Source organism: Pseudorca crassidens, chromosome 15, assembly GCF_039906515.1.
Source record: "Pseudorca crassidens isolate mPseCra1 chromosome 15, mPseCra1.hap1, whole genome shotgun sequence".
NCBI classification, from domain to species: Eukaryota; Metazoa; Chordata; class Mammalia; order Artiodactyla; family Delphinidae; genus Pseudorca; species Pseudorca crassidens.
Window position 1 is genome coordinate 24,271,625 of NC_090310.1, and position 25,322 is coordinate 24,296,946.

The following is a 25,322-nucleotide window of genomic DNA, read 5'->3' on the forward strand; positions in this document are numbered from 1 at the left end:
ACCAGTGCCCAAGTCCCACGGTCATTTTCATGCCTGTCCTCTCTTTAGAGATAGTGAGTCATGATCTGCATTTTCCATCATGGTTTGACCTTGATGGGTCTCACTGGTTCCATCCATGCAATGGGCAAACAGTGCCACCCTTTTGCAAAGTCAATGTGAAGAATTCCTAACCAGAATTGCTTTGTTAAAACATTCTGTGCAGCACAAGTGATCTTACACACGGGCTCCCCAGCCACACTGCCTGAGTTCAAATTCCAAGTCTACTGTCTGTGACTTTGGGCAATTCCTTGTTCTATGCCTCAATTTCCTCATCTGTGAATGGGAATAATATCATAAGGTTGTTATAATGATTAAATGAGATAGTCCATGAGATGCTGCTTAGCACAGTGCCTGGCACATAGCATTTAATAGATAATAGCTATTATTATTATTATTTTGAGAGTTGTAAACTCAAATCCTAACAGTGGTCCTGCAAGAAACACAAATAAGCCAAGTAGACAGGTGGGCTCCGTAGAAAACTGGAAAGAGGGGTTCCATGTAGGGGGACAACCACATCTTCCCCTGCTCCCTCAAATTATTACCTCTTTGGGAATAAAGGCCAGAATTTCAAAATTTTTCATAGGAATGCCAAACAATTTTTATTTTAAATCACTGATTTTTAAATGCTGGCCAGTAATTTAATTTAAAAAAAAAAAAAACTAAAATACCAAACCAAGGAGAATAAGAAAGCCAGCTCTATGCTGCCCAGCTCCAACCCACAGAGGGCCCATCTCCCTTCATCGGTACTTCACAGCGTCCACTTTTATTGGGGGTTTAATACCACCTGCTCACTCCAAAAAAAGAGTTCGTCTGCTCCACATGATTTTTTTTTTCTTTAACCCTAACAGAAAACCAAACAGCAGGCAGCCTCTGTCCTAAGAGGAGTTAACAACCGAGTCCACGCCCATCTGCAAACAGGTCAGTTTTTCTCCTAAGAGCTTCCCTGAGGTCATCTCCACCCTGTTCTCTGTCATCACCTCCTCTTCTAAAGAAGAGGGAATCAGATGTAACAATTCAAAAACTGTTCCTCAGTAGGACTACGAGAAAGGGCAGGTAATGGGGGCATTTTACATGGGGAATGGGATCTTCTGTAATGCCTGATGACAAGCAAACAGGGTTCTCTGTTTGTGTCTTTTATAACAGCTGCCCCTTCTGAGCTGGGGATAAAAGAGAGAGAGGAAGAGAGACAATGAATAGGCTTTTATTTCAAAGAGAACATCTGCAAAGCATGGTCCTACATTAAAAAATAAATAGAAAACAGCCACCAGTCTGGGAGGAAAAAAAAAAGATTCCCCATTACCTCTCTAATTAATAAAGCACCATTTCACAAGGAAAGAAGAAAAAAAGAGAGAACAACTTTTCCACATCCCCAAAGAAAGGATGCTTAACGACGTAACCACTGCTCTACTTGATCCATCTAATCTGGTTTTAATACTCTCCTCAACTAATGTATACATTAGCTCTCCATTACAAAAAACATTTGTTTATTTTATTAACGTGAGTCTGGTTGAGTGCTAAGACTTTGGGAAATTACCATGCCGTCCTTGGGCTCTTTTTCTTGCTTCTCCTCTTGCTCTTTATAAAATGATTAGTCCTCTCCACTGCCCTTTTGAAATGCTGTTCCAGTTGTACTGTGGTTCTGTTATCCTGGTTCTGAAGACAGTCTAGGTTCACGGTTAAGTTAATGTAGTCATTATGGGCCCATTTGGGGACCCATTCATCACAGTTGATTCATGTCCAACACACGGGGGGACTCGAGCACAAAGAGTCAATGTGAAGTGGAAGCTCAGCGTGAAGCCAAGAGATGCACAGGAAGAGTCCAGACCCGAGTCCAGAAGATGGGCTTGGGAAGGCCCACAGCTATAGAAGCAATGCAGAGAGCGACCCAAACCCTCAGAGAGGGCCCACGACGGGGATGTCCACTCAAACAGGCCCAGAGCACAGTTCCTCCTAATGTCTAACTTAAATCCTTTCCACTTGGACTTGAGAACAAAACAGCACAGCTGTTTACCAGAAGCGCAGGGTATCTTCAAACTGGTTAAGCCAACGTTTACCAAACCTTGGTCATTCCATTGCCCCCACCACCACCCCCCCCACCCCCGGTCAGTCATACATCTAAACCGAGGTCAGGATTAGCATTAGAATGAGAGTTTTAGATACTACAATTTATGCATTTTCATTATGTTAGCTAACTTCTTTTTACATAAATGCCCCTTCACCTGCATGCTAAGCAGTAAGAGCCCTGACGCGGTCATTTTGATTGACTGGTTATATCCACCTATTTCCCCTAATAAACATTTAAAGATATATACAGCTATGACAAGTGTTAAAAAATGTTCACCCAAGAAGCAAGGGATGGGTGCATTTGGGAGGTCACAGATGCCCTGTTTCTTGGTCTGAGTATGGGTTACTTGGGTGTGTTCAGTTCGTGAAAATTCATTGAATTATACATTTAGAATAACGTGCACTTTTGTGTATATATTTTGGTTAAAAAAACATTTAAAAATATAGGCAAAAGTTAGGAAATAAATAAATTTTGCACAGGTATGAATAGGAACTCTTTATTAAAAGCTGCTACAGGGGCTTCCCTGGTGGCGCAGTGGTTGAGAATCCGCCTGCCAGTGCAGGGGACACGGGTTCGAGCCCTGGTCTGGGAAGATCCCACATGCCGCGGAGCAACTGGGCCCGTGAGCCACAACTACTGAGCCTGCGCGTCTGGAGCCTGTGCTCCGCAACAAGTGAGGCCGCGACAGTGAGAGGCCCGCGTACCGTGATTAAGACTGGCCCCCGCTCGCCGCAACTAGAGAAAGCCCTCGCACAGAAACGAAGACCCAACATAGCAAAAATAAATAAATAAATAAACTCCTACCCCCAACATCCTCTTTAAAAAAAAAAAAAAGCTGCTATAATAGAGACTGTTTACCCACATAGCACCTTCAATCACTGGTGTATCAGAATCCACGTGCATATCACACTTCGGATTCCTAGGGTCAGTCTGGAGCTACTCTGGCAAAAGATGTCCGTCCAGAATAAGTCCTCAAGCAAAAACAGGTAACATTAATCCACCCCATCATAAATAAATCTTCACCCACAGCCTCTTGTCTTCTCTCAGCACCCCAACTGGAGGTCACTGCATTTGGAACAATTTGATAATTTAAAAAATTTGTTTGGGGCTTCCCTGGTGGTGCAGTGGTTGAGAGTCCGCCTGCCGATGCAGGGGACACGGGTTCGTGCCCCGGTCCGGGAAGATCCCACATGCCGCGGAGCCATGGCCGCTGAGCCTGCGCGTCCAGAGCCTGTGCTCCGCAGCGGGAGAGGCCACAACAGTGAGAGGCCCGTGTACCGCAACAACAACAAAAAAAATTTGTTTCTTTGGGAGTCATCCTGCCTCCTGACCATAAACCCCATGAGGGCAGGCACAGCCGGCCTTCCCCCATACTTTGTAGTGCAGCGCCTGGCACACAAACACTCAAACACTACCTGTTGAAATAATGGGCAGATGGAGGAGTGGGTGGGAAACCTCTGGTGGATTTCACCCATTCATTCTCTCCTCGCCCCCCAGGGGTTCCAAGGCGATGGGAGGGGAGCACTGCCAACTGGCCTGACTGCTCCCACATTCTTCTGCTCCAAGAACAAAGACGGGAGCCCCGTCTTATATTCACGCAGGGTTTCTGAGCCTCCAAATGCTTTCTCATCTGTTTATCGAATTACATCCTCACAAGTCAGTGAGGGGGTGGAGTGAGCTTATTAGCATCATCTGGCAGAAATGCCAAAAAGACTCAGAGGTGAAAGTCAGGGTTTGTCCCTTGACAGAGTCGGGACCTGAGCCAAGATGCTCCGGAACGTCCCACTCTTCCAACCCCTGGCCAGCTCTCTGACAACTCACAACATCCCAACACATGTTGTGGGGGGCGGGGGAGGGCAAGGTGGTGAGGCGCTCAGAAAAGTGAAGGCAGATGATTCAAAACAGCGTGTTACCCACGCCCCCGGCAGAGGGGAGACCAGTCCACCAAACTGGAGAATGCACGATTCTATTTTTGTTGAGGACACTGCCTTCACAACGTCCTAATGCCTAATGCTTACAAGAATTTGCATATTCTGGGTTTACACCAAAGGCAGGGAGAGAAGGAAGGAAACCACCATCAGGCCTGCGGAAGGCAAAGGCACTCAGGGTAAAGAAGTGCTGTGAATAAACCATATGGGGATCACTGAAAAGTGACCACAGATGCTTATTTTTAGCTCGTCACAGTGAACACGGAGATCTTCCAAGCAGAGGCTGCAAACTTATCAGCCTAAAGGGCCCAGTCAGGTATCACAGGTAAAGGAAGAGATCTTGGGGGGGGGGGCGGGCTCTCGGGAACCTGGAGGATCTCGGGAAGGTCCTCCCAGCTTGGCCAGTGGACAACAGGAAAGGCTGTGGCCCAGTGCTGCCACATCTCATGACTTTTTAAAGGCATTCCAAACATCCGCGCTGTCTTCTATCCTAATCCTTAGACTTCAGTTTTTATTTTAAGACAGTGTGGGCCAAAAGAAACCTACCCACGGGCCGTGAATACGAGGGCCGGTCTTGGAAACATCTCTCGTGGTGAGGCTGCGTCAGGTGAAGGTGGGAGCAGGGGCTGTGCCTCATCGCAAAGCCCTCCCAGGTAGGAAGGTCCCTGCATCGCAGGTGAGGACACCAAGCCCCAGGAGGCGAAGGAATGTGTCTGGGTCACACACTGCTCCCTCAACCTGACACTTCATGACACGCCTCCCAGCCCTCCCAGCTTCCAACCAGCTGCTCCCCTCACAAACCACATCTCTGGGTTTGTCTCTGGGCTCCTTATTCGGCCAGAAGATGCGCTTGAACTCCATGGATGGAGCAGTCAGGTCTCAAGTCTGGCAGCTTTGGGGGTGGGAGGAGACTTGAGGGCTTCCAGGCCCCACCTGACAGAGGACACCTTTCTCTTGTGTCCAAGAAGCCACTCTGGAGTGAACTGGGCTAGGACCGGAAAGGAAGCTCTCTGTTGATAGGCCGTGGCCCTAACCCTCTCCTGCTGGACCAGCCCTCCCTGAGGGGAGGGGCACATCTGTCCTGTTTCACAAAGGCAGTCCCAGTGCTGGGCACGGTTGGAGTGGAAGACGGGTGGATGGGTGAATGGGTGGACATGTGGATGGATGCAAGGGTGGACGCATGAAGGCATGGATAGATGCATGCACGGATAGGAGGGAGGGGAGACAGGGCAGGGGTAAAGGACAGGGGACTTACTGACTCTGAATTGGGTAGAAACCAAGAACGCAACCTTTGGGGTCACCACGAACCTTCAATTCCTAGTCTGGTTCCCTCTTATCTCTCACTTTCATCCAACTTATTGTCTTGCTTTTATTACTTGTAATCAGTAAAACAGATGAGACTAAGAGCCCTTAACTTGCAGGACAAGGATTCAATAAGACCATGTCTTCCCAGTGCTTCACAGTGTCTAGAGCAAGGTAAACACTCAATAAAGAGAAGCCCCCCTCCTTCTCATCAGGATCATAGTTACAATGTCTGTACCCCTTGGGTAGGGGACGTTTGCATCAATCTCTCTGCCCCATTAGCTCAACTCCTTTGGGCTTAAACCATGTGACTTGTGGCCAAGGATTACAGCAAAGGATCCCCTGGGAGGAGAAATGCTTGTCATTAGCATCCCCGGACACATCAGCGTGGATTAGATGCCCAGATAAGCCAGCAGTCACCTGGCTGGAACAAACCAGGCCTGACACAGAACAAATCCATTTTGTTGCCCTCAGAGGGCCCTGAAGGAGATTTTCTCCTCCCCCAGAAGACTGGAGAATGCCTTTAGGGTCCCACCCCTTCCCCATCCGGCCAGGTGTCTGGGCTCGCAGACTCTGATAGTAATCACTCCAGCTCCCTGCTCACTACAGTGTTGACGGGCTGAAGGTGACACACACACTGGCCCTGTCCCCGCCACCTTCTTCTCAAGGCTCTGGCTTTCGATGGGGGAGGGAGCAGCCCTACAGGGATCAGAAGGGCGCGACCCAATGAGTATCTGAGGGCAGACAGGTAGTTTCTGTTGCAGGTGGAAAGAAGGAAGTGCCTGCGTGTTCTTGGCGACGCCTCCTGGTTCCACCCAGGCTCCTGGGGAACAGTCATTGGTGAGCAGACCAGCAGGAGTCTGTCTCTCTGGTCAAGGAAGCTTGCACAGCACCCTCTTCCCCTCCTCCCCTGGCTGGGGGAGTTGAATTCAAAACACCTTCCTCCACCAACTCAGCAGTTCAAGTTCAATTACTCCCTAGGGTGCACGATGCATATTTCACTAAAGGGTGATACCTTCTTTTCCTGGACCATAAAATCCTGTCCTTGGGGCAGGGCACTGTGACCGAATCACTTACCTATGCACCTCCTTAAATGGGGTCTGTGGTTCCAAGGTTGGGGCCCTTCACAAGATGCTTAGAAGAGGGAGACTGTGGAATAGAGAGACTGAGAACACAGACTGCCTGGGTTCAAATCCCGGCTCTGCCATTTACACTGTGAACCTTGGGAAAGTTACTTAAGCTCCCTACGCCTCAGTTTCCTCACTGTAGCATGAGGTTTAAATGAGCTAATATTTGTAAAACACCCCAAACAGGGCCTGGTTCTATTAAGCATCGTGACTGTTGGCTGTTGAAACATAACAGTGCATTCCTTAAAGAAATAAAATACATAAGGAGGACAAGAACAGTGCCTGGCACACCTAACTGCTACACAGGCATCATTACCGTTATTATGATTACCCTTCTATTTGTCTCGTTATTCAGGGGTCTGATTCAAGGAAAACTGTGTATCTCAGGGTTGGCACATGTTTAGGAATCTGCAACAAGTGAGAAAAGTGGTATGAAGATTTTCAGGAATGAGCTGGCTGCATTTAAGGTTTGTCAAAGAACTACACAGACAAGGCACTCTGAAATCTGCACATCGATTGGAATGGGGCAGTCCTGGGTCTGGATCCCAGTTGTGCTGCAACCCCAGCATTGCAAGCTGCTTCCCTGCTCTGAGCCTCAGTTTCCTCATCTGTGAAGTGGGGACAGCAACAGTTCTATCCCACAGAGTTAGGAAGATTCACTGAGATAGTGAGGTAATGTCTGCAGAGCTTTCATTATCCCTGCCACGTAACTGGTACTCAGAAGGGCAGCAATCTCTAGCCAGGAGTCCTTAGTCTCAATTCTGTATACAACACCTTCTTACATCCTGAATTATTATTTTTTTGTGTGAGCAATTAACATCATATGTGCATGATTTATGATTTGTTTTTAAACTGGACACTGTACAGTACCTTTTCATTTTTGTAAAAATAACATACTATCAAGTTTGTCTTTAGATAGCCCTGTCCTTAATGGTATTTTCAATAGCCACCAACCTTGCCTGGTAGAGTACAGGGGTTTAAATTGGCACAGAAATTTAAAGCAGGTTTTATTGGTACGTGGTACAAATTAGTTACAGATAGAGTTTGGCTTTTTCCCCATCTTCAACTGTCTTTGATTCAACTTGTACAAAATAACTGCTGTTCTATTAACTGCATACCACTCTGTGATTGCAAATTAATAATAATAGTAGTAGTAATAAAAAAGATAACATCATATATGCAAAACACCTGAAGGATGCCCGGCAGCTGGCACTCAACAATGCTCCTCCCTCCCCCACATTCCATCCTGCTCCACGGCTGACACACAGAGGAGTTGGACGCACTCTATTGCCTTGGATTACACTCAAGCCTTACTTGGCTTGGGAAGATGAATAATTGCGAAAATTTGCTTATTTTCAAACATACTAAGAGTTTCTTTTTAAGAACAACGGCTCACATTTGGCCGTTGTTATTATTATGTGCCAGGCGCAAATTGGCTCCCACGTATTATTACATTTCAGCCTCACATAACCCTATGAGGTGGCCCTGATTTTCAGAGGAACGAAGTGAGAATGATTGCCCAAGATCCCAGGGGTGGCCAAGAGCAGAGCCGGGACCTGAACCCGGCAAAGGCGGACCCAAGGAGAGTTAATGGAGGCCTCTTTCGCTTGTGCTGGGGCCTGGCACGGGTTTCATGTGACTCTTCTCCTGTTCCCATACCCCTTCCTTTGAGCTTGGGTTTTGTTGAGGTTGAGTTTGTATTTTATTTATTTTTTCATTTTCCCTAAAGTATTTTCTCTCTGGTTCTGGTAGATAGGGGCTGGGGGCAATAGAAATGGGAGATGCAAAGGAAAAACCGGGAGAGTTATAAGTGACAAGTCTTAGGGCAGTATTGACCAAGATAGAGACCAGGTCCAATTATGCTGGCAGCTTGCATTTTTGTCTTTCTGCATGTAGATTTAAGGCCCCACTGATCATAAATAACTCTGGGTGGAAGGACAGACACTTACTGCAGAGATATCCTTAAGGATATTTTGTTTTCTGGGGAAACACACACACACGCACACACACACACACACACAACAATGTCAGATATATGCTCTAGCTCAAAGTAATTTCCTTTTCTATTAAGACCATGGATCAAAGTTGGACAATCCCCAGCAAACAGGAACTTATGCTTTGGCTTCCTATTTGCAAAACAGCAAGCATCTGACACTCAACCTTCTGGAAGATTAAAATAAAAAGAAGTGATAAACTAGAGAGAACGTCTAAAGTGTAAGACTGGAAGGAAAGTGAATATATATGTAAAATATATATAAGCATATAATAATTTCTACTTTTATTTATCTATTTAACATTTTCCAGTACATGATTAAGCAGATGGCAACATTTGCATCAAGATAAATATTGTTCAGTGATGCATATTTCTGTATACAAAGTGTAATGCACTGCTCAGGCAAAATAAACCTCCATTGAGAGTGTGAGAAAAACAAACCATCAATAAAATACCCTCTGTTCTCTCTGGTCTCAAAACATTTGGATAGAAAGAAAAGCTACGCCTCTGAGGCTGTTAGAACCAGAGGCGATCTGGATACAGTGAACCAATTTTTCAAAGTCACTGCCAATGTCTGAAAAAGTCCTGAGTTATCTGAGTAATCTGAAGTATGAGGAATTTCTGCCGAAAAATCAACATTTCAAAGGAGTCAGACAATACAGAAAGTCCATTCTACTTTAAGAGTGTGTGAGTGTGTGTGTGTGTGTGTGTGTGTGTGTGTGCACAATAAAAAATTAGGTTTCTTAAATGAAACTTACTGGGTAATAGTTTATCTAAGGGCACAAGCAATATATGTGAGGACTTCAGAGGATCACTGGGGGCAAAGGGAAAGAAAATAAACATTCGTTACATTAACATACAGTTCTCTTTCATTCTCCCCAAAATTGATTCAGAACCTGTAGTGTGATCTTTTTGACACTCTCCTCAATGTTTTCCCTCCCTTCATAAGTGAGCCCATCTGTTTCTTACATTCTGAGATGACAATAAAATCCACAGCTTACTGGAGACCCAATGAAGGGATGAGTATCACGGCCGCAAAACTCAGCTGCCATCCACCCAATAATTCTAATATGTAAGAGCTCTGACAGGGGTGGAGAGGAAAAGGGGAGCTTGCAGATCTTTTAGGGATATGACCGGCTCGCCGCCACCTGCACTCTCTCTGGCTCTGTCTGCTTGAGAAACTGGGTGTTTCTTTTTGACTTCTTAAAATGCACCAAAATTACAATCAGGTCCTTCCATTGGGGTGCAGCTCCCCAAACATAAAAGGTACAAGCTCTGGGAGGGTGAACACAAGGAAGCAGCAAGGTCTGGTTGAAAAAATGCTCTGTCTACAGAGCCTGCCTGACACTCCTTGGGACACACCCACTGCCACCACCACCAGAGCCACAGAGTCCCTCTGCATCCCAAAACCACAACTGTCCTCCCCACCTGCATCCTCTGCAGAGCACAGAGACAAAGCATCATCTCCCAAGCACGTGCCTCACCAGCTCTTTATGAGAGTCATCTGGAAAATCACAGGGAATTTTTTTTATGTCCCACTCCTGAGTCTCCCGCCAAAGCATCACACACCGGCAGCCTCAGCAGGGTTTGCAAACAAACCATATGTTCTGAGGGCCTCAATGGCCTGCCGAAAGGCCTGGTCCTCTCCTCCCAGCCTGCAACCTAAGCTCAGACAACGCCGGACTTTGGGAACAGCCTGCCCCCTTCTGGTCTCCTTGAGCTCTGTGGAAGGGCAGCGCTTGGGTGGGCACACCTAGAGAAGGACAGACCCCCAGCTCCATCCGGCAGGTCTGTGCTGTGATTTCAGGATCTAGCAGGGCACTGGGGTAGACGTCGGGGAAAGGAAGAGAGAGGACACAAACAGATAAAATAAAGTACAAATCCAGGAGAGACAGCAGTGAACAACCGCATGGTAGACAACCACAAAGAAGGGAGAAGGGCAGAAAAAACAAAATACAGGGATGTCTATATCGGAAGAAATTGAGACACTGGGAGATGTGTGTAGGGGGACAGTCACTGAACTTACAGGTGAGAGCAGAGTTTCAGAAAAGCAAAGCAACTCTGCTGCTGGAACTGGTGTTCCAAAAGGAATAAAAAAGGAAAAGTGGCACGCTCCCACTTACCTTCCCAATTGCAAACCTCAGTGCAGCCGAGCTGGGGGATGAGACAGTAAGACACAGAACTGAACGCACAAAGAGCAGGTGTGGACACAGGACCCAAAATGTCAGGGACCCAGGAAGAAATCAACCAGCCAGGCCTCCTTCCTTCCCTCCGCTTGTTTCAACAGGTGGTATTTGCCTGGAAAGGCACCTCCTGATGCCTGTCCGGACCCCCGGGTGCAAAGGGTACAGTAAGCCCTATGCCTCCCACGTGTTCCCCAGGCTAGTGGTGCATGTCCTGACCCCCTCCCACCCCACCTCCCCGCAGGCCTCCGAATCTAGAAAGAACTTCTAATTGCGTTTCTTCTATCCACTCCTGGAGTTCAAAGGCAGTGTCTGAGAGTACTCTTTGCTATAAATAAGAGGCATTCGGAATGTTCTGGTTCTCCATCAGGAATCTCACTCCACTCTCCTCCCCACAAATGGGGAAAAGATGTCTCTCCCTGCTACCCACACAGACCAGCCAGCAACGTGAAATGCCATCGCATCACGTCTTGGGCTGGCTCAGCCCACAAGTACAAAGAGCAGCGCTGTGGCAAAGAGGGTTGCCTTGACTCCAAAGAAGTTTAGCAGATCAAAGAGCATCACGCTGTGTCCGAAGGCAGCCTTCAGTGAAGCCTCCCAAAGTGACAAACGACAGAGACATGCATTCAACACCTGAGAGCCTGAAACTACCCCCTGGTGTCTAATGTCCGCAAGGGCTGGGAGAAACTCTCTAGGCAATTGGAGTAATGAAGATACAGACAGACACACAGCACATCGTTATGCCTCAAGACAGACACGCCCACAGGGCACTGAGACCCTGGCCCGAAGTTGGGGACTCTGACCTCTCCTGTGTGGTCCTAGCTCAGTGGGCTAAACAAATCAGCCCAAAGAAGGTGTGAAAGTCACCCCTGGAGAAGTTGGGGGCAGGGTAGAAGACACCCTGATGGCCCCAGAAGATCTGCGGAAGGAACAGTTTCAGAGCCTGGTCTGTTCACACCCAAGGAGGGCAAAGTAAACCCACAGAAGCCTAAGTCGAGATGATGTGATCTGACACACAGCTGGTGACAGGAATTAGCCACACACACAAGACAGAGAGCCAAACACAACCACCTAGGAGAAGGGGCCATGCCCTGACACTGGAGAGAGGGCACCAGGACAGGGCAAGGTTAGACACGGGCAGGGTGGAGACAAGAGTCTCAGACATCCAGGGATGGAAGACAGGATACTCAAAGTAAGACCAGGCACCCAAGACTGAGTCTTGACTCCGGGGCACGGCTGAGGACTTGGGGCACCGATCCCAGACCCCCTCCCTCTCAGGCTAGGCAAAAACAACGAGGCAGCAAGCTGAGGACTGAGTTGCCTGCACCCAGCTGGGCAAAATCCAGAGATGCGGTGAGCACCACCGCCTAGAGCAGCAGCTGAGGATCCCGGCACGGTCCAGGCACTCAGACCGGGAGCGAGGCGCCAACACCCACATGCACAGAGCAAGTCGGGGCGCCCAGCGAGAGTGACGGGGTACAGGGGCCCAGCCAGGCTCCGGTAACCCCCAAAGCGCCTCCTCTGGAGATAACTTCCCCAGACCCCAAGGGGGCAGTCCTCAGACTCGGGATGGGGCAGCCCTCGGCCCCTGAGCCTGGGAAGGGACCGAACCCCGGTTTCCAGGGGAAAGAGATGTGGAGCCAGCAGGCTTGGGGAGTCCCGGTCTGATGAGCGGGGTTCAAGGGCTGGGGGGCGTGGGGTCGGGCCGCCTGCCCGCTTGCCTCCCTCCTTCCCTCCGGGACGCGAGCCGAAAAGGCATCTTACTTACCAGCGCCCGCGCGGCCAGTGCCCCTCGGCTGGCCGGCTGCTGCGCGCGGGGTGCTCCGGGGCCGCCTCCTCGCGCCCGCGCCGGCGGCCCCCGTCCTCCTCCGCCTCCGCCGCCTCCTCCTCGGGCTGCAGCCGGCTCGGCGGGCAGGTCCCGGCGCTCGCGGCGCGGGGCCGGGGGCGGCTGCTCCGCGCCACCGACCGCTGCACCCCCGCGGCGTTCCCCGGCCCCGGAGTCGAGGCTGCTGAAATTCCACACGACCAGCGTCTGCAGCAGCAGCACGGTGAGCGCCGCGAGCAGCGCCGAGTGCGAGCGCCGGGCCAGCCTCCGAGCGCACGGCGCCGCCACCATCTTCGGAGCGCGGCGAGCGAGCGGGGCGCGGGGGACCCCGGGCGCTACGGGCCGCCCCCGCGCTCCCCGCGGCTCCCGCGGCCGCCGCCGCCGCCGCTCAGGCTCCCGCTCTGGCCGCCGCCGCCGCCGCCGCTGCCTCGGCTCGCCGCCGCTCCTCCGCCGCCGCCGCCGCCTTCACCGCCGCGGCGCGGAGTTTTCAGACGGGCAGGGACCCGGACGTCACCAGGAGGAGGGAAAGGCGGGGAGGCGGGGAGGCGGGGAGCTGGAGGCCGCGGAAGGGGGCGGCGGGCGCGCGCGTTCGGGCGGGGCGCGCGGGGAGGGCGGGGGGCCTAGCCCGCGGGGCTCCCCCCCGCCCCGCAGCCCCTTGCCTGGGCTGGGGTCGCCGGGGGTGGGGAAGAGGCTGCGGGCAAGCGGGCTGGGGTGGAGAGGGGTGGGGCCTGGGGGCGGAGCACGGGAGGGAAAAGGAGGAGGGAGCGGAAGGGGGTGGGGGCGAGCTGAAGGGGCCCACACCCCACCCCCAGCACCCGAGCCGGAGTGGGTGGGGGAAGGGGGACAGTTCCCGCGGCCGAGAAGACGAGGAGGGGTCAAAAAAGCAGGGGGAGCTTTGGGTGAGGGTCGGCCCGCTCAGAATCTAGGGGTGGTCGGGAAGCTCTGGAGGTCCTAAGATCCCCTTCCATGTGGGAAGCAAGCACGAGGCAGCTGAGTGGAGCGGGCTCCCCGTCCGGAGTTTGCGGTCCAGGTGTCTTCTATGAGCACAGAGACTGCTTGGCAGGTGGAGACGGGAGAAACGTGTCAGGAATGTGTCGTCCAGGGAAGGGGCTCACGCTGCGGATCCCTGGATCCCTGGTTTGAAGGGGCAGGGAGGAGGCTACAAATGAGTGTGAGTGACTTCTGAATCACACCCCACCCCCTAGTGCCAAAGATGTACTGTACTAAGTGCTTTATTGAGTCACTTCTCTGATCCCTAAGGACGAACAAGCCAAGAGACTTCCAAACCCAGTTGGCAAGCAAGTGCTTTTCATGGGGAAAGGGAGACCCAGTGGAGTTTCTCAACCTTCACTGGCTGCAAGCCCCAAAGTCTGGCCCCTGCGTTCCACCAGGTCCATTCTTCTCATCCACCCTGAAGCCCGTCTTCCTGACTGCACAGGGCCCACCTCCTGGGGGAACAGGTCTTGCCTTCTAAAGTGGAGTTCTTTCCCATCAGGGCTGGACTGTCCTGGTGACCTTGAGCCAGGAGGACTCCTCCCTGGGCCTGAGCTTCCTCCTCTGCCAACGACGGTTAAGGCTGACGATCCCAACGGCCTCAAGTTTCATAGTCAGCCTTCTCTGACTCAGTCTTTCCCTCCCCTGTCCTCTTGCCCAGCAGCCCTGAACACATGGTGAGCGGATAGAGGGAGTGGGTGGCCCAGACAGGACTTAGCACTATCAGAATACAATAGCAGATCAAATCCCCGGCTTGTCAGTCTTGGACTCGGGGTGAACGTTTTGCATCTTGTCCACTGTGTTTGTAAACCAGATCCTAATTTTAAGGGAGGAAAGTGAAGGAATAAAGAGGATCCATCAGAGGAGGCAGGGAAGAGATGGTTTCATCCACTCAACGACAGTCTGTGGACATCAAGCTGTGTCAGACACTGGGCAAGGTGCAGGAATCCAAAGGTGGGTAAGGCTTCATTTCCCCTTCAGCAAGCTTGGGGTCTAGAGGAGCCTGACGTGCATGTCGGTCGTTAACAAGCAGTGAGGTCAGTGTCACTTTGGAGATGTGCACAAAGTGCTATGGGTTCATGAGGGTGGGGCAGGAGTGACCACCAAAAAGATGCTTTCTGGATCCGTGTAATAAGCGAGCCCGCTTCCCTGAACTGGGAGTGTAAAATGGCAGCTGGTGGCGGGGGGCGTGGTCTGAACTTCAAATGAGACTCAGCCTTCAGATTACCCAAACCTGGCCAGCCGTGGAGCCAGGCACAGAGGCCTCCCCCTTGCGCTTAGCCCACCTAACCAGGAGTGAGCTCGAACAGAGGCGAGCTCCTATGGCCACGCCACAAGTCTTTTGTCATCTGTTTATCACCTGGGAATATTTTGGTTACAAGTAATAAAGCATTTATTATACCTTTAAAAATAGAGTTTGCTGGATCATATAACAAAATGTTCTAGAGTAAAGATATCAGGTGAAGTTTGATCCAGCAAATCAGAACTATGACCTAGGACTCTTTTACTCTCCATCTCTCCTCTCTGCCTTTCACGAGGTCTGCTTCATCCTGAGGTCCTCTCTTCATGTCACAGCCAGACATCAATTAATTGTATCCTTTGTTCATTTCTAGCCGAGGAGAAGGAGGGTCAGTATTTCCCAGCATTCTCCTCAAAGGTCCAGATATTCTCTCTTTTTGAACCAGCTTTAGGTCATAGGTCACCCCTAAACTAAGCACTGTGGCCAGAAAGATAGAATGTGCTGATCAGCTTGGCCAAGGTCCCATATACCTCCTCTGGCACCCAGGCGAAGCCAGCTTCCCTACAACCACCTGGATGTTCTATAGGGATCAGGATCTGACAGGAAGGTGGGAATAGGTGCCGGGGAGGCTGCTTCTACTCTATGCAGCCACTGTGATGCTTACATGACCTTGGGCAAGCCACTCCTTTCCCAGGACTTCAGTTTCTTTCATGCCAAATGAAGGATTGGATGAGATGGTCCCCAAGATCATCATGTCATGTCCCCAAAACTCTTCCTCAATGTCTAAAGAGAGCTTTTCAATCCAGCAGAGGCTGCCCTGGAGACTCTTGTCATCCCTGCCCTCTGGCCCGTCTTTGCTTCAACGGCTCTGCTGCGTTCTTCCTCTAAGCAGCAATGATGTTATCTGCTTCCTCCACGTGATACGTTTAACCACAGTCCTTTGGGGCCCACACTCTGGTTCAGCTCCCTCGAGGGCCACAGGCTGAAGGAGTGAGGTTAAGGATCCAGGCCCCCAAGTCCCTGGAGAAAGAGTGGTTTGTTTATCTCAACTCCTAAAATGCCACATGAAAAAGAGGTTTAAAAGCTCCGGGCAGGTTATGGGTGCCATAAACAGCTTATGTGAGGTTTTTAGGATGAAAAAATCACCTGAGATAGAGGAGCGGGAAGGCAGAATTCTAGGGCCCACCTTCCTGCCCCAGGGCAGACGAGCAGCACCTCAGGCACCTTCGTGGAGCTCAAGCACTGCCTGAGACTCCGGCGGCAGCAGCCATTAGCAACAGCAGCAAGTTTCTTGAGAATTTTTAAAGCTCATTCAGTCGTTCAACACAGATGTATTGGACCCTATTATGTGCCAGGCGTCATGCTGGGCAGGCGAGATATAGAAATGAAGAAGATTCCCTAAGGAATTTTTCTTTTTAAGTATGGTTCTTACTCTTGCATTAACTGAGAGCCAGAGCTCAAAAAAGTTCCAGCTGATTTGTGGGATTCCCTTCCCTTCCCCATCCCCAAATCTTGTTTCATCACTGCTTTCCAAGGAGAGGAGAGAAAATCAGTGAATCAGTAGTTTTGAGCTCCTGGTTTGCCCAGCACTAGGCTCGGGGCCGAGAGGGAAATCGGGAGGAGAGGCGGGGCACGGTCTTCACCCTCAAGGAGCTGTCAGATTGCCAGCTCTGCCGCTTTTTAACTGAGACTTTCAGCATCAATTGTTCCCTTCTTTATGCCTCAGTTTTTTCATCTGTAAAATGGGGGGATAATAATAGGGCTTTTCTCATAGATTTCTTGTAAGGATTAAATTAGGTAACCCATGTAAAGATTTTTTTCTATAGAGACTGGCACACAGTAAGTGCTCAATAAAGGTAAGGCATTATTGATTTCATTTATAACAGTAAGGCAGAGTCGAAAGATATAAGAGGGAAAAAAGCATAGTCAGGGAAGGCAGCCTAGAAGAAGTGGCACTAAACTTAGTCCTTGATTTTGATGGAGGACTGCCAAGTACCCCAAGGGCGGGGAGCTGGTCTCATTCTTCTCGGCTCTCTCTGGCACTTTCCATAGTGCAGGGCACTGAGTCAACTCTGGTTGAGCAATGAACACCAATGACAGGCGTGCAGCTGGAAATGAGCCTAGTGTGTTCCTCCAGCGGCAAGACAGCTGGCGAGTGGAGCTTGGTACCCACAAGTTCGCAGACCCCATCACAGCAACTTTTTAGTTGTATGATTTTAAGCAAGTTGTTTAACCAGACCTCAATATCTCCATGTGTAAAAAGTGAAAGAGAGTAATACCTATTTCTTAAGTTTACTAGGGGGCAGGGACAGGGAAGTGGCATCATATATTTCCTATAAGATGTTGGCACTGACCAATGGCAGAGTTGAAGGAATGTTAGCAGGCTGGTCTGTAAGGAAATGCTCTCCCCTTCTCTCAAATAGTTCTGGCAGAAGGTACCAGAGACCTAGGACTTGACATGCCTTCTTCTGAATTTAAATAAACTTCAGCCTAAGAATAAATTTAGTCAAATATGTGGTTATTATTTTTTAAAATCTTAAGCATGTGCCTGTTTCTTTTTGGTTTACTAGAGGCTTTTTTTACCCAGACTCTACAAATTGACCCTGACTTTGCTCTTAAAAAATTAAAAACCTCCCCCTAGGTTTCACTTCTGCATCATCAGAAGTGAAATCATCAACATGGGTCACCTGTTCCTGAGTGTCATCAGAAGAGAGATATCATCAACATGGGTCACCTGTCCCTGAGTGTCAGCAGGAGAGTTATGCATGGAACATCCATCTTCCCATCCCCAGGAATTCCCAATTCTCTCCAAGTGCATGCAAACACCAGGGTTCCAGGGCGCTTGGAGGTCAGAAGAGCCAGGATGCCCAAAGCCCCTCCCTCGGGGCCCCCAGAAGCACATGAAGCCATGAACACGCATCACCTGTACCACACCCCCCCCCAACCCCACCCAAGAGAAGGAAACAGCCTCTGTTCAGACCACAGGCTTAGGCAGAGGACATGCCCCGCCAGACTCCCAGCTGTGCTTCTGAAACCTGCAGCTTTTCCAGAGAACCATCCAGCCACTGTATCAGCAGAGGGAGCTCTAGGTAGCAAATAACTGTCCTCTGACAGCAGACAGTACTTTCCTGTAGAAAAGATTTGTAGGAAACAAGGAAAAGCAGGGGTCCTAAGTGGAGCTGGCGTCCATCCTGTGCAGAAGAAAACGCCACCAATTTGCAAGGGTAGCTTGGGGGGTGGGGGTCAGGGCTGGGTAGTGATCCGGGAGAGGAAGAGACACCAGTTGAGGAAAAGATGCATGAAAGTCACCACACTGCTTAGCGGATTATCTGACCTTGTTCTGTACCAGCCCTTTGACCCACTTCTAGACACCTCACAGCCTTTGTACTACCCTCTCAATCATGTGATGTTTGAAAAGGGGACACACTCCAGATCCAAGTCTTAGACTAGTTTGGCAGACTTCTTTTTTTCTTTAAAATAAATGTTTATTTTGTGTGTTAGTGGTGTGCAATCTTGTCCCTGGGGCTATAGGCTTAGAACTGTGGGAGGACAGCAGTGATGATAGTGGTGATGATAACGATGGTGATGGTGAGAGTTAAAATTTTTTGAGCGCTTACTATGTGCCAAGCCCTGTATTGATACTGTTAACAATAGTATTCACCAAATATTTATTGCGAACCTACGAGATACCCAGGATGGTGCTCATGTCGGGGCATTCAATGCTGAATAAAACATGGAAGGCCCCTGCTCTCCTGGAGATAGCATGCTAGATTCTAGACTGCAGATGGGACCAAGATAAGTAAATAAATATGTCAACAAGTAATGTCAGAGAGTGATGAGTGTTCCGAAGAAAATTAAAAGGAGCCACCTGCTAGAATGACCAGAATAGGGCAAGTTTAAACAGGCTGGCCAGGGGGCCTCAGCAAGGGGGTTACGCTGGAGTGTTTCGTGAACTGTCGTCTGACTTCTTTAAAGCACCATGATCTGTCGGCCGAATAAGTAACAGATCTATTTTTTCAAACGTGTATACGTGCTCTTGTAATGTATAAATGACAAATGCCACTTAATTCATAGTAGTTCTTTTGTCGTTTTGGATGATTACTCATTGTTGAAATTGTTGAAAACTCAACAATTTGCGTGGTATGATGGGGGGATGGAATGAATTAGGAAAAAGTTCATTTAAAAAAGAAAAAAGTTAAAAGGATACCATCTCACCAAAAAAACATCTGTAACATCTTATGGAAAAACCCAAATGAACCTTTTGGCCAACCCAATAATATTACACCTCAATCTTTTTTGTCCAAACACCCTTTTGTGCTATTAACTTTACACTCATGCCTCTCAGAGGTTCTCTGTGTTACCAATGTTTCTGTCTAGTCCCTGTGTCTTTAAGGTGGTAGGTTCAGCCTTTTACCCCAAACTCTTCTCCTACCTTGTTTGCAGCCTCTGTTCTGCACCCTCATCTCAACCCATCTTCTACCTGTTGTTATTCCTCAGTGTCGCTCAAGTCTCTTTCAATTGTATAACTCAGGAATCCATTTCAAAAAGGCTCAAGGGAAAAGGGCATTTATTGGAAGCCTCTTAGTTCTTCTTCTGGGGTTTTGTCTTGTTCCTTTGTTAGAAACATATTCCTCTGTCTCCTAATTTTGCCTAATTCTCTGTATTTATGTCTACATATTAGGTAGGTTTGTTACATTTTCCAGTCTTGGAGAGGTGGCCTTATGTAGGATACATCCTATGAGACCCAACAGCATACTCTCCTCTGGAAACAAAAGCTGTATATTCTAGGGGTGCCTGCTATACAGGTTGTATATTCTCTTCTGTTGTGGAAGTGCCCACTGCTGTTGGCACACTGGTGGGTGGGGCTGGCCCCTGGCCTGGTTGGCTGCCAGGCCCTGCCTCATGCAGAGGTTGCTGACCTGCAGGTGTTTTGTGCCAGGTCCCAGGGTTTTGTCTATGGGGCCTATGTGGGCTGGGGCTGGTGCCAGACTTCTGGTGGATGGGTCTGTGTCCTGTGGCAGCTGGCTACAGGGCCAGGAAGGTCCAGGGTTGGTGCTGACCCACTGGTTTGGGGGGTCAGGTTCCCAGAGCAGCTGGCTGGGGGTACTAGGGGGCCTGGGGCTGGTGCCCACCTACTGGTACTCCAATGTTGTTTAAACAATTGCAAATCATACACAGTGATGCTGAGACTTGATCAAATGATAGAATCACCTGGAGCATTTTTTAAAACTAATGATGTTCAAACCCCATCCACAGAATTTCCTATTCAATCCCTCTGGGCTATGCCAGGCATCAGCATCTTTTTTTTTTTTTTTTTTTTTTTTTTGCGGTACGCAGGCCTCTCACTGTTGTGGCCTCTCCAGTTGCGGAGCACAGGTTCCGGACGTGCAGGCTCAGCGGCCATGGCTCACGGGCCCAGCCGCTCTGCGGCATGTGGGATCTTCCCGGATCGGGGCACAAACCTGCGTCCCCTGCATCGGCAGGCGGACTCCCAACCACTGCGCCATCAGGGAAGCCCCAGGCGTCAGCATCTTAAAACAGCTCTCCAAATGATCTAATGCGCAGCCAGGGTTGATAACCTTGACCACAGAAAGTAATTATAAGTGTTTCGATTCTTTTAAAACCCACTTCTGATGGATAGCACCAGAAAAGAAAACTATAAATTTTACTTATGAATAAAGGCAAACCTTTTCACTAAGCTATTGGCACCAAACGCATAAAGTGTTATGGCAAAGGAGAGCTTATTCCAGGAATTCAAGGCTTGTTTGGATGAGGGAAGGTATCGACATAATATATTAATTACATCAATATTAAAGGTGAAGCTGAAAAGCCATTTGAATAAATTTGGTAGTCATTTCTAATAAATCAACAAGTAAATCATTAATAGAAGGAAATCACCTAAATATAATTTAGGCTAATGAATAAAAAACCCTATTCCAAATGGTGAATTATTTAAATAGTTACAAAAGTTCTTGCAAATGCATTAAAATAGGAAAATAAAATAAGTGTAAGCATTGGAAAGAAAACTTTAAACTATTTTTACTGATGGTTTGGTTGTATACTAAGGAAACTAGTAGACTTTAATAGAAATTAAAACAATAATCTTACTAGAATCAATAAGCATGTTTGTAAGATGACTGGAAACAATAAAACTATATAAATATTAATAGCTTTTCTCTATACTAACAATAATGACTTTGAAATGGATATGGGAGAACTTAGATGGAAAAAATATCCCAATCACAATAGCACCACCATAAAATAACTTGGGGAACAGTTAAGAAGAGAAGCTCAGGAATTATATGAAGAAAAGTATTTTTAAAATAATTTTCACAATCATTGAATTTCATAAAACAAGATTCACACAAATGGAAACAAATACCATATTTCTGAGTGGGAAGATATAAAATGCAAATATTACCAAAGTTAATGAAATTAACTTAAAATTTCAGTATCAATTAGAATATCAACAACTTGCTTTTCGTGTTGAAGAGAGGGAAAGTAGGAGACTAGATTAAACAAACGGAAGAGGAGACGCCCTAAAATAGCCAATAAATAAACAAGTGTCAAGGATAGACTTGCCTCAAGTTATATCAGAATATAAGTCAAACTTAATAAATATGTTATTGCTGGTTTAGGAATAGAAAAAGGTAGATCATTTAGATCTCTTACAGAGAACTCCTTATATGACAAAGGTGATGTTTGAATCCAGTAGGAGAATATGGTCTCTTTAAAGTATGTTGCTGGCCCAACTGATTTTCCATTGGGAAAAAATAGTGTTGAGCACTTATATCATGTACAAGAAGATTCCAGATGGATTAAAGTCTTGAATATAAGTAAAACAATAAAAATGTCAGAAGAGAAAGAAAGAAAGAAAGAAAGAAAGAAAGAAAGAAAGAAAGAAAGAAAGAAAGAAAGAAAGGAAGGAAGGAAGAAAGAAAGAAAGGAAGAAAGGAAGAAAGGAAGGAAAGGAAGGAGGGAGGGAGGAAGGAGGGAGGGAGGGAGGAAGAAAAGAAAGGAAGAAAGAAGGAAAGGAGAAAGCAACTCTTTAAGAATAAACTACAACAGGAGGATGGGGAGGTCAGGCAGAGCTTGACCTGAGGGAGGGAAAGACACTTTTGAATAAATTGAGCCTTACAAACTGGGAAAGAATAAGAAAGATGCTTAGTGTGGTGAAAATATTAATGGCACAGTTGACAACTATTGGGTAACATAAAGGGAGGCAAGAATTCTACCACTGAACCACCAGTGCCTCAGCGTGGGTAATACAAAGGACTGAAGTACAGATTCATGCTACCACATGGAGGAGTCTCAGAAACGTGCTCAAGAAGAAGCCAGACACAAAAGTCCATATACTGTGTGATTTCATTTATACGAAATGCCCAGAATAGGCAAATCTATTAAAACAGAAAGAAGCTTAGTGGTTGCCAGAGGCTGGGGAAAGGCAGGTACAGGAAGTGACTGATAATGTGTACACAGTTTCTTTGGGGGATGATGGATATGTTCTAAAATTAGATTGTGGTAATGGTTGCATAACTCTAAACACACCCAAACAGGTGCATTTTACAGTATGTAAATTAAATCTCAGTAAAGCTCATTAAACCACAGAGTAAACCACATTTGTTTACTAACTTTGCAAAACATAGGGTAACCTATTTCACCAAGGATATAAGGCTCAAATGTCCTTTTTCCAGAATTGGCATATACCATTTCAAATAGGTCAGTTGTCAGAAATCTAAATGGAAGCTCAGTACATCACCATCACCTAAAACTTCAAGTGTGCGTTACCTTAGCAAGAGGTATGGCTTGGTGATTAAATGTGCCAGTTCTGGAGGCAGACCACACTGGGTTCAAATGCCAGTCTCGATACGTACTCCCTGTGTGGTCTGTGGCCTGTTTCCTTATCTGCAAAATGGGAAGAATTAAATGAGGTGATGTATATAAATAATTTAGGTAATGTCTGGCACATAGTAGGTGCTCAATAAATGTGATGGTGTTGACGATAACGGGGTGGTGGTGATTAGGATTAGAGCAGGAAAGAATCTGAGAAATATGTATAAATATGTTTATTTTTATTCATTCTAATTTTTACTTATATGTATTTTTTTATACATAGATAATTTATGTTACCATTCACACTATTATCCGTGGTGAGTTATCATCTGGCAAATTAATTTTGTCAAGTTCCACAGCTGCTAGAGAGAAAATCACTGGCTTCTCCCAAAGTCATTTATTAAACTGGAGAGGAAAATATGTGGTATCTTCAAACTTTCTAATCAACATGCCAAGGACAGATGGAAGGAGAACTAAATGCTGTTTGTAGAGTCTGAATAGCACCCCTCTAAGTTCCTTTGTAGGTGGTGTAAGCAACCTCTCAGCAGCTTGCTTTGGGAGGACCTTGCATACACCAAGGTTCCACAGTGATGGGAAAGGAAGACATCTCTATAGTCTAACGCAGTGATAGTGCTTTGGTTTTTAAAGGCAAAGAAGGAGATGTATTTCTTTGTAGGGTGCAAAGTGCAAATTTTTATTGAAAAATCATGGCATAGAAAGGACTCGTGGGTGCCTTTTGGTGTGCTGGAAAAGTACTACACCTTGACCTGGGTAGTGGTACCCGGATACATGCATAAAGAGTAGTTTAGCTCTACCCTTAAGATGTGTATACTTTATCCCTTTATGTATTTTATATCTCTGAGAGAGAGAGAGACAGAGATAGAGACAAAGAAAGATTTGGAATCTACCCAAGTATTCCAAGGAAATACTCATACATTCATATATACAGAAAAAACCTTATATACAAATATAGTCATCATAGCATTTTTTACAATAGCAGAACATCAGAATCAACCTAACATTGGACAATACCATCTAAAGGTTAAGTAAATTATGGCATATTCACTTATTGGAATATTTATACAACTAAAATGTGTGTGGAGAGTTTGCAAAAACATGGAGAAATGCCATGTTATAAAGTTAAATTGGAAAAAAAATCAGAATGTAAAATCTTTACGTATAGTACGCCAACATAATTGTGCTAAAATATCATAGAAAAATGACAAGAGGGAAATACTCCAGATTTTAATACTATCCTCTAGTGGTGACTCTATGGATGACGTTGTTTTCTTCTCTCAAATTTTCTGCATTTATAATAAATATGTTTAATTTTCACAATTGTATAAATGTAATCAATACTTTTAAATTTATAATAGAAAAAAGCAAACATTGGACCAGGAATCAATCTTGCAGTGACTAATAGCATGGGATGTTTGGAATTGCAGACTTGTTGTCAGATGCCGGTCTCTTTACTTTAAAAGGGCAGTCATTCCCATGGCTAAAACCAATTTCCTAAGGAGACCACCATCAGCTTCAGCGTTACAGCTCAGTAGTAATTCTCCTGACATACAGTTTAGAGATGTACCACCTGCTCAGAAAATAGTTGGTTATGTTCTACCAATTAAGGATTTCTCCTTTGTTGCCAGAACAAGTGCTTCAGAAACTTACACTTCTGGGAAGTTTCTGTGCAGCCAGCACTAGATTAAAATGCTGTAACTTAAAGGAGATTTAATATCCCAAGATGAGATCATACCAATATACATATTTTCAGAGGAGGTTCCTTTGAACCTATAGTTATGAGCATTCCAGGTTTCCTCCAAAACCTTCAACCACTAAGGAAAGATCCACATTATGGGAGGAGGAACTTGGAGGAATTTGAGCTTGATCATTGAGTAAGATTGCTAGTGAAGACATAGGTGATGACAGTATTAACTAACCTCATTGCATTTATCCTTTAGTCATCCATTTATTAAGTATTTATCGAGTACCAGACATTGTGCTAAACTCCACTATTTTTAAGCTTACACTAGAGGTTAGCAAATAACTTTCATCTTGCACGCCAAATTTGATCAGTTGGTAGTGGTGGCCTAGAGTGCTCTGCTGGAAAAATTCTGGGACTGTATCCAGACTCAGATGAAGAGCGTAATGATCGATTAGTAATGTCTGCTGTTATTGTGGACAGGGAAATTGTGGTTTATGTGCCATGCATTTGCCATACCTGCTGGATTATTTCTGCCAATTTAATGATGGTCACTTCAGCCCTGACACATGCTCTATATCCTACAGGTTGAAAAAACCAAGTTCTATCCAAGTTAACATCACTGGAGAAACATTAACAGAGGAGGACAAAACAGTAAATGTTGGCCATCTGCTCCATGCTAGACCTTGTACAGTCCTCTACACATAAGTCATCGTATCTCAGGATATCCCTTTAAGGTGAGCATTATTATTGCCTTTTGACAGATGAGGACCTAGGCTAAGAGAAGGGAGACAACTCTTCAAAGTCCCACAGTCACAGCAGAATTATACATTGAGCCAATGAACAACTCGGGCTTAACATGGAACCAAATAAAATATGATAGTGTCCCCTACTTTTCAGAAGGTCATAAAGCTAATCCTGCTAATTTTTAATAATTACTTTAGTTAAATGGGTCCCTTTGGAGAAATATGTAATCCAGTTTGTTCATCAAGACAAGATAAGGCACGGTCTGTTCCATTTTCTGCCCAACCCCAGAGTGGCTGGTGTCATTTGGTGAGGGTGGTGCTCATGTCACCCTAGTAACAAGCCCAGAGC

At 46.9% G+C, this 25,322-nt stretch overlaps 1 protein-coding gene and 1 long non-coding RNA gene across 3 annotated transcripts in view; one reads left to right on the forward strand and one right to left on the reverse strand.

Moving 5' to 3' along the window:
* Positions 1-12,804, reverse strand: part of XYLT1 (xylosyltransferase 1) — a 304,486-nt gene extending 291,682 nt beyond the window's left edge. The window contains exon 1 of the mRNA XM_067706537.1: positions 12,406-12,804. Coding sequence (XP_067562638.1) covers positions 12,406-12,753 — 348 coding nt within the window. The 5' untranslated portion in view covers positions 12,754-12,804. The remainder of the gene's footprint in view (positions 1-12,405) is intronic.
* Positions 12,805-13,326: 522 nt separating this feature from the next.
* LOC137207099 (uncharacterized) lies at positions 13,327-24,958 on the forward strand. Of its 2 annotated transcripts, none has more exons than XR_010934932.1 (5): positions 13,327-13,633; positions 13,723-13,853; positions 13,958-14,132; positions 14,270-14,409; positions 24,815-24,958. It is a non-coding gene; the product is annotated as an uncharacterized lncRNA (long non-coding RNA). The 2 variants fall into 2 exon arrangements; XR_010934931.1 differs by lacking the exon at positions 24,815-24,958 and adding an exon at positions 17,337-18,648.
* Positions 24,959-25,322: the final 364 nt, after the last annotated feature.